The 13,444-nt window shown below is 42.0% G+C and overlaps 1 protein-coding gene across 4 annotated transcripts in view; it reads left to right on the top strand.

Moving 5' to 3' along the window:
- Window positions 1-8,665: 8,665 nt before the first annotated feature.
- Zmym6 (zinc finger MYM-type containing 6) overlaps window positions 8,666-13,444 on the top strand; it is a 44,254-nt gene continuing 39,475 nt past the window's right edge. Inside the window, exons 1-2 of one of the 4 annotated variants that reach the window (XM_075944864.1) lie at window positions 8,666-8,788; window positions 10,027-10,171. In XM_075944864.1, coding sequence (XP_075800979.1) covers window positions 10,082-10,171 — 90 coding nt within the window. In that variant the 5' untranslated portion in view covers window positions 8,666-8,788; window positions 10,027-10,081. Of the gene's footprint in view, window positions 8,789-8,891; window positions 9,176-10,026; window positions 10,172-13,444 lie in introns of those variants that run through there. The other 3 variants (XM_075944863.1, XM_075944867.1, XM_075944866.1) reach the window with 3 other exon arrangements.

Consider the following 13,444-nt stretch of genomic DNA (forward strand, 5'->3'; position numbering starts at 1 on the left):
GCAAAAGGTGTGACCCATATTACAGGCTGCTCTTCCCGCCTCAAAAGATCCAAATTAAAGCTGTGCATTCCTACTTCAAAGATCCAGATTAATAGTGGATGTTACCACTTCAAATTAAGCAAAAATTCCCCACAGGTGTGCCCCACTTTTTGATTTTTGTTAATTCCAGATATAGTCAAATTGATAACAAAGAATAACCATCACCCAGGTCTTTTTTAATTGCTGCTTTTCCACCTAATCTCTTCAGATAGGGCTTCTCACTGAACCTGGGTGGCCAGCAACCCGAAGGATCCTCCTGTCTCTACTCCTCCAGTGACAGGATATAGTGTATGTACGGCCACACTCAGATTCTGTCTACATTCTAGGATCTGAGCTCAAGTCTATAAGCTTATATTAGCAACTAAGCCATCTCCCCCCACAGTCTACTTAGCTTTTTGTTTTTCGAGACAGGGTTTCTCTGTGTTGCTTTGGAGCCAGTCCCGGAACTAGCTCTTGTAGACCAGGCTGGTCTCGAACTCACAGAGATCCGCCTGCCTCTGCCTCCCGAGTGCTGGGATTAAAGGCGTGCGCCACCACTGCGTGGCTTAAAAAAGATTTTAAAATATTTTTAGTTTATGAGTGTTCGGTCTGTGAGAAGAGGGCATTATATCCCCCAAACTGGAGTTATGGATGGTTGAAAGCTGTCAGGGTGGTGCTGGGAACTGATCCCAGGTCTTCCACAAGAATAAATGCTCTTTGAGTTCCAGAACTGGCTCCAAACTACACAGAGAAACCTTGTCTCAGAAAAAAAAGCACAAAACAACAACAAAAAACCACAGCAAGAAGAATAAATGCTCTTAACTGAGCCACCTTTCCAGTTCCTTTGCTAGTCTTTGCCAGATTTGTTCTGTAGTTGTTCTTCATTATAGAAGGTCATGTAGCCCAAGCTGCCTTCAAACTTGATCTTTAGCCAAGGATATAGCCTTGAATTCCTGTTCCTGCTGCCTTATTCTTCTGAGTGCTGGAATTACAGGCATGCACTATCACAATCAGTTCAGAGATTTAAAATTTTTCAAAATTAAAAAAAAATCAATGTTTTAATTTAGAAAAACACCATCAGCCAGGTGGTGATGGTACACACCATTAATCCCAGTACTTGGAAAGCAGAGGGAGGTGAATCTCTGAGTTTGAGACCAGCCTTGAATACAGAGGGGGTTCCAGGACAGAGAAATTCTGTCTAAAAAAACCAAACCAAAACAACAACTTCAATCATATAAATTAGAGTGAACCACATTTTTAAAAACACATGTTTACTACATACAATATTACTAAATAATAATGCTTTGATGTTCTCTTAAAAGTTGGTCCTCTGGCCGGGCGGTGGTGGCGCACGCCTTTAATCCCAGCACTTGGGAGGCAGGGGCAGGCGGATCTCTGTGAGTTCGAGACCAGCCTGGTCTACAGAGCTAGTTCCGGGACAGGCTCCAAAACCACAGAGAAACCCTGTCTCGAAAAACAAAAAAAAAAAAAAAAAAAGTTGGTCCTCTGATGCCGGGCTGTGGTGGCGCACGCCTTTAATCCCAGCACTCGGGAGGCAGAGGCAGGCAGATCTCTGGGAGTTCGAGGCCAGCCTGGTCTACAAGAGCTAGTTCCAGGACAGGAACCAAAACCACAGAGAAACCCTGTCTCGAAAAACCAAAAAAAAAAAAAAAAGTTGGTCCTCTGTTCAGATTTCCTGCCTGGCTTTACTCTGCTAAGCCATCGGCCAAAACAGCTTTATTTATTAATCAATAAAAGCAACACATATACAGAAGGACATTCCACATCAACCAAGAATGGGTGACCATAAACTAAGCAGACTATGCCTCTCTCTCCTCTCATTTTATATTCCCTCTAGTGCTGGGATTAAAGGCGTGACTCCCTAGTACTGGGATTAAAAGCTAGGTACTACCACCTGGATTTGTTTCTGCATTGTTCTTGCATAGTCCAGGGTGGCTTTGAACTCACAGAGATCTTTCTATCTCTGCCTCCCAAGTGCTGGTATTAAAGGTGTGTGCCACCATTGCCTGGCCTCTAGTGGCTTAGCGTTTCCCTTCTGATCTTTAGGCAAGTTTTATTTATTAAAACATTAATAAAATATCACTATATTTTCCATTTTTCTCTAAAATAAAAAGGCTATAACTAATATAAGAAAAACTATATATAGTAAGTACAATAACTATATACAATATATACAGGCAATGAGTACATCAACAAGTCCATTTACATTTGACAAATTCAGAGAAAATACTCCATAGCTATCATATCTTGATGATTCCAAAGTCTTGTACCTAATTTACTTTGTAATCATAACTTGCTTTCTGTGTCAGGTAAACAAGGAACACTATAACTATCTAGTCTTCAACTCCCTCAGAGACCCAAACAGGAAATAATATTAGCTGAGGAAACAGGAAGTGTGAGCAAATGACTTTCAAAAACCTTGAGTAATGACAGAAACATCTGACTGCTTGAACAGTCACCCAAGGTTCCTCTGCAACGTTGGGTCATCTATCTTCTACCTACAGGCCTAGCATACTGGACAGACTTTTCTGTGAAGCAGCATATTCTGAAGGGCTGTTCCTCCTTTTCTTGACTATGTTTGGTAGTCACTTTCCTTTGTGTTCTGGTTGTCCAATTAGGACAGCACACTATCAGCAGTTGAGGCAATGGCATTTTCTTGCCCAATGGATTACTTTTTTTTTTTTTTTTTTGGTTTTTCGAGACAGGGTTTCTCTGTGGCTTTGGAGCCTGTCCTGGAACTAGCTCTGTAGACCAGGCTGGTCTCGAACTCACAGAGATCCACCTGCCTCTGTATATATATCAGTCTTATAAATCTTATACCTAAAAGCTGTCAAAGGGTCAATATAAAACCAAACGATTATGAGATTAGTAGCAATAAAATAGTACTTAAATTTTTTTAAAGATTTATTTATTTTGTACACAGTATTTTGCCTGCATGTATGCATGCAGGCCAGAAGAGGGCACCAGATCTCATTATAGATGGTTGTGAGCCACCACGTGGTTGATGGGAATTGAATCCAGGACCTCTGGAAGAGAAGCCAGTGCTCTTAACCGCTGAGCCATCTCTCCAGCCCTAAATTTTGTTTTTCTTCTGTCCCCTATCATGGCTCTTCTGACATGTGACAAAGATTTTGGATTTCATTTTAATAAGCATGCTTGAGTTTAGAGAAGGAGAGGTCACACTCCAGCTCCAAAGCCAGCTTGAATCTTTAATTGGACTGGGATACAAAAAGACCATTTGTGTTATGTCTGTAGAGAACAGCAGAAACAAACATTTGGGAAGATTTAAGAAATTTTACCCTGTTGGAAATGTAACATACCAGTAGGCCAATTTGCTCTTTTTCTTCAGACAAACCATAAATTAATGTATATTTCTCAGAAAAATGTTACAAGATATTACAAAGGACAGTCACTGACCATTCAGGAATAGACCCAGCAGAAGTTATAGTACCTCTTAATAATGATAAAATTGTCAAATTATGGGAAAACAGTGAACCTGGCAAAGGCTTCGTAGTAATTTTTTGGGAGAGATTAGCAACTATCCCAAAAGCAAGAGAATTCAACTTATAAAGAGAACTAGCTGGATCCTTCCTCACATTGTATGGGACACACCAGTAACTGGAGCCCCTACAGTCTATACTGATGCAAATAAATCAGGAAAGGCAGGTTACAAATCAGAAAATTTAAGTAAAGTGGAACAAAGTCCTTATGATTCTGTCTAAAAGTCAGAATTATATGTTATTTTCATGGTACTAAGGAATTTTAAAGAACCTCTCAACATAGTTACTAATTCACAATATACAGAAAGGGTTGCTTTGCATATTGAAACCACTGAATTTATACTAGATAATACAGAATTGATTTTATTATTTATTCAGTTACAAGATACAATTAGAAATAGGCATCACCCCATCCATATACATAGTACAATCTGATCCCATACAGGTCTGCCAGGTCCTCTAGCACAAAATAATGCAGAAATTTATCGATTATTGATTGGAAATGTGCTGAAGGCCTCATAATTTCATAAAAAAATCATGTTGCCAGGAGGTACTGGGATCACCTTTGTGTGATGCTATAAATATGTTTTATTACCATTGGTTAATAAAGAATCTGCTTTCAACCAATGGCTTAACAGAGTAAAGCCAGGAGAAAAATCTGAACAAAAATATATATAGAGAGAAGGCGGTGTCAGGGAGATGCCATGCAGCTGCCAAAGAAGACAGACACCCAGGAACCTTACTGGTAAACCATAACCCTTGTGGTAAAATATAAAATAATAAAAATGGGTTAATTTAAGATGTAAGAGCTAGCTAGAAATATGCTTAGGCTATTGGCCAAATAGTATTACAATTAATATAGCTTCTGTGTGATTATGTCGGGTCTGGGTGGGTGGGAAACAAACAAGCAGTCTCCGCCTAAAATGTGAGCTCCGTTTCTCTTTTAGGCAGATTTAGTCTCATGTAGCCCAGGGTGATCTTGAACTCACAGAGGTCCATCTGCCCCTGTCCCCTGAGTGCTGGGATTAAAGGTGTGTGCCAACACTGCCTGGTCTCTACGGCTAACTAGTGGCTTAGCTCTGCACTCTGATCTTCAGGCAAGCTTTATTTGTTAGATCACAAACAAAATATCAATACAGCCAGGTTGTGGTAGTTTATGCCTTTAGTTCCAGCATTTAGGAAGCAGAGGGGGGGATCTCTGTGAGTTCAAGGCCAGCCTGGTCTACAAGAACTATTTCCAGGACCATTGGGACTGTTACACAGAGAAAAACTACCTTGAAAAACTAAAAAACCCAAAAACCAAACACAACAAAATATTTAGAGTTGAACACTAGCACTTATAGCCTGACTTCACTTGTAATATTGCCAACTGTCTCAAGATCTTGTTCTCATGACTTTTCTACCACAATAGAGTGTACCCTGGAACTGTGTGCCAAAACAAAGTCTTTCCTTTTTTTTTTTTTTAAAGATTTATTACTTTTTTTTTTTTTTTTTTTTTTTTTTGGTTTTTCGAGACAGGGTTTCTCTGTGGCTTTGGAGCCTGTCCTGGAACTAGCTCTGTAGACCAGGCTGGTCTCGAACTCACAGAGATCCGCCTGCCTCTGCCTCCCGAGTGCTGGGATTAAAGGCGTGCGCCACCACCGCCCGGCCTAAAGATTTATTACGTATAGTATTCTGCCTGCAAGTATGTCTGAAGGCCAGAAGAGGGCGCCAGATCTTTATTATAGTGGTTATGAGCTACCACGTGGTTGCTGGGAATTGGACTCAGGACTTCTGGAGAGCAGCCAATGCTCTTAACCTCTGAACCATCTCCTCAGCCCCAACAAAGTCTTTCTTAAATGACTTCTCAGTGCTTTTTATCACAGGCAACAAAACAAGTAACTAATACATAAAAGTGGTACCAGAAATGGTATAGACAGGTATAAAAATGTGCAGATTCCAAAATAAAAAGTTCAAGTAAGTATGATGTTGCAGCCAAGACAGGTGCTGAAAAAGGACTGGTGAAGTGATATTTCATTTGCATTTTAATAAATAAAGCATGCCTGAAGATCAGAGAGTAAAACAATCAGCTGTACAGACCGGGCAGTGGTGACACACATCTTTAATCCCAGTAGCCACACTAGTTGCCATAGAAACTGGGTGGTAGTGGTGCACAGCCTTAATCCTAGCCCTAGAGAGGAATATAAAACAGGAGGAGACAGCTCTCAGACAGTCTCATTCTGAGATTTTTGGAGGCAGGATCACTATTTTGGACTGAGGTAGAGGTAAGAGCCAGTGGCTGGCTGTTTTGCTTTCCTGACTTTCAGATTCAACCTCAATATATGTCTCTGGGTTTTTATTATTCATGCTACAGGCTCGAACTGGTAAAAAGAGAAACCTATTGCCCTGTACTGCACCAATTAGAAAAGTGCTCCACCCCAGGTCAACAGCTGACTGAGCAAAGCTTTCAACTTGTGAAATGCAATTTAATATAAAAGGAGTTTATATCATTACTGAAAGAGTTCCCTCCTCCTCAAAATCAGCAGCCTAGGGAAGGATATGCTTCCCCAGGGTCATCAGACAGAGGCTGTTACAACTGCAGTCCCCTACTCTGGCAGCATCACCCACATGGTATTGGTTCTGACAGAATGAAAGATGAGGTTGGGGGTATTGTAGAATCTTGTACTACACTTCCACAGAGCCACTGTGGCCAGGTAATGTGTGGCAGAGTTGAAATTCCTGCATGGAGGCTTGAGAGGTCACTACATGAAACTGAAAATAAAGTCTGAGTTGCAGTGGAGACCTGGAAATCTCAGGATATTGAAGATGCCAGAACCATGAGATATCCACCAAAGAAAACTGGGTATGGGCCATCCAGAAAGGCTCAGAAGGTAAAGGAACTTAGGGTTAACCCTGGCCACTTGGGTTGTTCCCCTAAAGCCCTCGTGGTGTAAGGAGAGAATCAACTCCTGCAAATTTTCCTTTTACCTCCACTTGTCTTCTGGGACATGCACAAGCTCCTCCAATAAGTAAAGTTGAGGGGGTTCCCTGCAGATGTGTGTCACAGAAGTCAGGAATCAAACCACAAGAGGTAGGAATGAAAACTCTGTTCAGATTTTACTACATTAACCTGCATTAAACTTCAGGCAGTCTGATGCTAGGCGGTTCATAACCAGCATGTTAAAACACAGCACAATTTGGGGAAAAGTTCCTACACAACAATCATTCCAATCCAGGTGCACAAGAAAAGCTTAAGGTGTGACTACATAGAAATTCCTTTGACAAGTGCACGTGGCCATGAGCTTGGGCTCTATAGCTAAAAGGCCTGGAACCTGGGTGTTTTCTGACAGAGCTAGCACTGCGTTCAGCACGCTATAAAGTATATATGACATTCCCCTCTAAGGCTGGGTTCTCGTAACTGGGAGCTACAGATAAAGATCTGGAGGTAGAGTCTGGGATGAACATTTTGAACGGGGTCTACCTCCACAGATAGCAAAAGGTTACCAGGTTATTAAAATGATCCACCCCCAGCGTTCTAGATGGCATTTTATCTCCTCTGCTAAGCAGAGGCCCCTGCATGTTTTAACATTGCTGGTTTCCCTAGTGATCTGTGGGAGCAAACAACTTTTGTGCCCCCAACATAGAGCTATAAAAAAGAAGAAAAAGGAAAGGAGTATGCATGGAGTGGAGCTTTCATTAAACAGGTATGTTCTGCTTGTCCCAGAGCTGGACGGGTAAGGCTACCTGAGCTTCTGGAGTCCAGACGAGACCACCAAGATCTCCAAATTCAGACTTGGAGTTTTAGGACTTGGTGTTTGCTCTGCTGGATTTTGGACTTGCTTTGGTCTGAGGTCTCCTTGTTAAGCCCCTATTCTTCCATTGTTGAATAGCAATGTTTGGGGCTGGAGAAATGGCTCACTGATTAACAGCACTGACCCCAGGTTCAATTCCCATCATCCACATGGCAGCTAACAACTGTCTGTGACTCCAAGATTCGACATCCTCACACAGACATCATGCAGGCAAAACACCAAAGCATGTAAAAACAAAAATAGGTAAATTATTAAAAATAGTAATGTTTATTTCATAACACTGCATATTAGAAATATATACCTCAAAAATTTAAAAACAATTTTTGTGTGCGTGCATGCACATGGCACACATGTATGTATACTCTGTCTTGTAGGAATGCTGGGATTACATGAATTCTGGGAATCTAAACTTAGGTCTTCATGCTCCTCCAGCAAGAGATTTACACAGTCATTTCCCCAGTCTCCGATTTTTTCTTAACTAGTTCTGTCAGCAACAACCCAATTTCCGAATAAGGAGACATTCTGAGGGTCTTACTGCAGCATACCTTTTGAAGGATGGAAACACAATGAATAAATAACAAACAGAGTCAAGTATGTTATTATATAGCTAGATGCTGTCTCAATAATAGAAGTCTATCAGCCATATTATGACATGGATAGTCATGAAGATTGTAAATACAGAAAACATTCTATGCCGTATCTCAAAATAGAGAACAGCTTCACAAATCATATCTCAAAAACGAGGATAAAAATCAAATTTTAATTTTTCCAGACAAAAATTTATACCATATTAGAATTTCTGTCACTATTATGTGGAATGATACATTATTGTATAGCTGTAACTTTGATTAATAAATGCCCAAGTTTTATGTTCTCCTAGCATCTATATTTTTAAGGAGAAGGTCATTATAGAACAAAACAGAGTGATGGGTTGTGGTGGCCCACGCCTTTAATCCCAGGACTCTGGAGACAGGCAGGCGGACCTCTGTGAGTTCGAGGTCAGCCTGGTCTACAGAGCGAGTTCTAGGACAGTTAGGGCTACACAGAGAAACCTTGTCTGGAAAAATTAAAAAAAAAGAAAAAAGAAAGAAACCAGAAGAGGGTATATACAGTGGCACCTAACACTCCTCATGTTTTCAAATGCTTCCTTCCACGTTTTCATGGCTCAACCTCAGTCTCTTTAAGACGTCAGCCAGAAAAGAAACGAGAATTCTGGGACGGTCGCTCGGTTCCAGGTCCACGGCATGCTGGGAAAAGAGGGCGGGATCACGCCTGGAAACGGCCAATTACCTTAGGGTTAGGGCCAAAGCAGGAGTGCGCACGCGCAGTTGGCCAAGCTTTGCGTTGCAGTGGCTCGGGCGCTTTCGGGAAAGGCATTTGTTGTCCCCACGGAGGACCCTGAGTGCTGTTGTGCATTGCCAGTCTCCCGCCCCCTCGGAGGCAGCTAGGTGACTGGAGGTGGGTGTGCAGAGGGGCTGTAGGCGGCCGCTCCAACTTCTGGGTTTGTGGGCGGGACACCGCATCACGTGCCCAGACGAGGGGGCGTGTCCACCACGTGATCAGACGTCGCAAGGGCAGCTGGGTATTTCCTGTGACTGGGCCCGGCACTTTCAGGCGTGGGCGGGGCGGCGGCTGGTCACGTGACGCGGCGGCAGCGAGTCCGGCGGGGGTTGCTGGGGTACCCGGCAGTGGTGTTGGGGCGCTTCGGGGGCTGCCTGCCTCCACCGCCTCGCGCGCTCTGTTGCAGAACGCGTTCCTCCGCTGGCTGTTGGGGAATTCTGCTTGCGAACCGGAACGAAAGGAGCGCTTGCGACTCCTATATTGTTACAGCCGTGTCAAGCGGTGGTAAGTTCTCGATCTCGGCTTCGCGACAGGCTTTTATAACTCCGTTCTTTCTGCGGCCGCTTGGATTGATGAAAGGCCTTTTGCGAGGATTCTTTTTCTCTTTTAAGCCTTCGTTCGTACGTTTGGGAATCTGAAGAGCAACCAGAAGGCTGCTTATAGCAGCGGTTCTCATATTTGCATTAGGATTCATAACAGTGGCAAAATTACAGTTACGAAGTAGCAACGAAATACTTTCATGGATTTTTGGGGGGTCACCATATCCCGAAGAACTTTATTAAAGCGTTGCAGCATTAGGAAGGTTGAGAACCAGTGGCTTATAGGAAGACAGGCCTGACCTCCATGGAGGCTCCAAGAACGTCCAGTTGGTCCACTTGCAAACGGGAACTTAGTGTTGGCTTGTGCTGACACCTTAGGCTCTGAACTAGCTTGGAGTCAAGAAAAGGGCACTTGATTCCAGCGCAGACCGAGTTAGAGGAGACGGTTAGGCAATTGCCTCATTTTGAGAAAGCAAAGCTAACTTGCACCTCAAGTCAGTGCCTATGCAATCAGGAATTGTACTGAGTTCAGTTCTCCAAGAGCTTGGTAGCTTCCTCCCCTGGCTTGTTTGGCCAGTCTACATCTCAGCAACCTTCATCATGGTAAAGACCGTCACACGCTTGTCTGAGGCCCTAGGGGAGTGAGAGCTTTGACGCAAAGACTTTCCTCATTAAAAGGTAGCTAACCCAGGAACAGGAAGAAGTTAGAGTCCTGGAAGGGTTGACGCTTCAAATGCTCGAGCCTGAAGCTATTATTAACACACGAATATGAAGGAAAACAAAATCCGAGTATCAATTCTTTATATTATGTTTTAGGAGTCTAGCTAAGAAGTCTTCATTTTAAACGGGAGAAGAACTCTGAACAAATAGAATGAAAGAACCTTTGGATGGTGGCTGTGAGAATGCAATGGCACAACAAGGGCTTCTGGACAGAGTCAAAGAGGAGCCTGATAATGCTCAAGTAAGCGTTTTCTCGTGAGTTTTAAACTATTAAAAGTTAGAGTCGAACATGGCGGTTGACAGCTTCTGGTTTATAAGTTTGTGGAATTGGTTCTTTTTTTTAAATCGTTAGATGTGTGCTATGAAGGCCGAGGGATAGTTAAGTAGCAGAGTGCCTTCCTAGCACTCTGAGATACCGTGTTCGGTTCTCAGTGCCCGTCGAAAGTGAATAGATGGTCATGTTTTGAACGTACCCTCCAAATTTCATTCACTGGAAACTTGGTTCCTCATGCATCGTTGCTGGGGGTGGTAATCCTAGGTGCAGATTCTGTCGTTACCGGGAGTGAGTTTGCTGTAAGTACCAGGTGAGCTCCTCTCTGCTTGCTGTCTTGTTCTTTCTTGGGTGGTCTTCCACTTTTTTTTTTTTTTTTTTTTTTTTGTGATTTTCGAGACAGGGTTTCTCTGTAGCTTTGATGCCTGTCCTGGAACTAGCTCTTGTAGACCAGGCTGGCTTGGAACTCCCAGAGATCCGCCTGCCTCTGCCTCCCAAGTGCTGGGATTAAAGGCGTGCGCCACCATCGCCCAGCTGGTCTCCCACTTTTTGCCACAGGGAATGTGACTAGAGGACTTGGCATCCCCTCTATCTTGGAATTTACAGCCTTCAGAACTGAGAGGAAATTCTTTTCCTTATAAATGACCTGTTACATGGTTTATCTTATGTTTTTGGTGTGAACCTAACCTTTAATGGCTGAGCCATCTCCAGCCATGCATGATTTTTCTTAGAGCAATACAAAAATATCGAAGACAATGGGTTAATCAGGTTTTTGGTGTTTTGAATGAGAAAAGAGAAAAAGTAGCAACACTGATAGATGGTGTATTGTATAATATGTATCATATGATAGTATGTGGCATTAATATAATTATTAATATCAATGCATGCTTAAGAGAGTGCCCATAATAGCTAGGTGGTGGTGGTGCACGCCTTTCATCCCAGCTCTCGGGAGGCAGAGACAGGTGAATCTACAGAGGAAGAAGTTCCAGGACAGACTCCAAAGTTACAGGGAACCCTATCTTGAAAGACGCCCCCCCCCAAAAAAGTGTGCTCATTATAACTCTCACATGTATGATAATATTTTTATTTTACACATGAGGATGCAGAGCTCATGAAAGCCAAGCAGTATGAATGGATCAGTTAGTAAACATCAGATAGGATTTAAACCCAGATAGTAATATTTCAGAGAACCCGTTCCTCCACATGTAGCTTAAGTTGAAAAGATTATGCAGAATAGAGCCTTCTTATGAATTTTTTTTTTTTTTTTTTTTTTGATTTTTCGAGACAGGGTTTCTCTGTAGCTTTTGGTTCCTGTCCTGGAACTAGCTCTTGTAGACCAGGCTGGCCTCGAACTCACAGAGATCCGCCCTTCTTATGAATTTTGATTATTTAAAAATTCATTTAACTTTATTTTATGTACATTGGTGTGAGGGTGTTGAATCCCCTGGAACTGGAGTCACAGACAGTTGTGAGCTGCCATGTGGGTCTTGGGAATTGAAGCCGGGTCCTCTGGAAGAGCAGCTAGTGCTCTGAAACCTCTGAACCATCTTTCCAATCCTGAATTTTGATTTTTAAAAGCAACAGGAGACATTATAGGGTTAGTTTTTATTTTTATTTATTTATTTTTTGAGACAGTGTCACCTAATCCAGGATATCCTAAGATTTGCTCTGTAGCTGAGGACGACCTTTAACTGCTGCCTCTTCTCAAATGCTGCCATTGCAAGTGTGTGCCGCCGTGCCAGGTTTTCACTGTAGAGACAGTAACGTGAAACAGCTGTGCGTTTGGAAAGATCCCTTAGATAGATTAGAAAAAAAATAATTGTGGACAGTCAGTTATTTTGGCAAGAAATTTTTTTTACCTTCTCTAGCATTTTTTTTTTGTTTTTGTTTTATGCTCTTTGGTTACTGACCTTATTGAGGGAACAATAATATTTAAACATAATGAAAATTAATACATTAAAAGTAAGATTTAATGCCAGGTGTGGTAGTACACATCTTTAATCCCAGCACTTGGGAGGCAAAGGTAGGTGAATCTCTGTGGGTTTGAAGCCAGCCTGGTAACAAAGCATGTTCTAGGACAGCCAGGACTGTTACACAGAGAAACCCTTCTCGAAAAGCCAAAAACCAACCAACCAAAATAATAATAATAATTATTATTATTTAACGTCTCATACCACCTCACGGCAGAATTATTCCAGCACAGGAATGCCAGATAGGTTAGAATTCCATGCCCTCTTTGCTCTAGTAGAGAGCTGAGAAGGTTTGAAGGTGGTGTTTGCAGAATGTGGAGTGGTGGAGGCCTCCAGTGTACTTACTTCTCCTTTCAGTATACTTCATTTCCCTTTAGTTGGTAAATTGTTCCTCTTGCCTTATGTAGTATAACCATTTGTTTGCCAAGTTTTGTGGATTCTGCTTTTTAAATGTATTTTGAGTCTGTTTCCTAGATTTCTCCATTTAATTATTTTTCTTGTGAATTGTTTGCAGCTTGCCCTTCCTTCACTCATGTAGTTCTTCAAAACACTGTGTAGTGGTGTCATTTTATTCTTTACAGATCTAATATCACTACCCCCCCCCCCCCAAGTGCTAGGTAGGTGTTCTACCATTCAGCCGGTTTCCTCCTAAATGGTAATCATAAACTTTTGAGTGTGATATCCAGTGTTTCCCTTTTCAGTACCGTTGGTCATCTGTCTCAGTTTGAATCTGTGCTCCTGTAAACTATTTGTAGTTCACTAAAAGATAAAAATTAAAATTCTATGTGTTTGCTTTAGGTAATCCAAATTAGCTTTGAACTCACTAGGAGTTAAGGACATCTTTGATCCTCCTTCCTTTACTTTCCAAGTGGTGGGATTAAAGGTACCTGCCTCCATACTCAGCTTAATAGATATATTTTAGTCAGTGTTTTTGGCCTCTTTTGCATCCTTTTTTTTTTCTTTTTTCTTTTACTTTGTAGAGTCCTGGTTGGCCTGGAACTCTGTGTAGATCAGGCTGACTTAGAAAACTCAGAGATCTGCCTGCCTCTGCTTCTAGAGTGCTAGAATTAAAGGTGTGTACCACCATACCCAGTTCAAATTTTTCTTTTATTTATTAGATTTTAATGTTATTTTTATGTATTTAATTTTGAATTTTTTTGGAACTCAACTCTGTAGATAGACCAGGTTGGCCTCGAACTCACAGAGATCCACCTGCCTTTGTGTCTTGAGTGCTGGGATTAAAGGTATGTGCCACCACTGCCCGACTTTAATT

This window comes from Microtus pennsylvanicus, chromosome 13, assembly GCF_037038515.1.
Source record: "Microtus pennsylvanicus isolate mMicPen1 chromosome 13, mMicPen1.hap1, whole genome shotgun sequence".
Classification (NCBI taxonomy): domain Eukaryota; kingdom Metazoa; phylum Chordata; class Mammalia; order Rodentia; family Cricetidae; genus Microtus; species Microtus pennsylvanicus.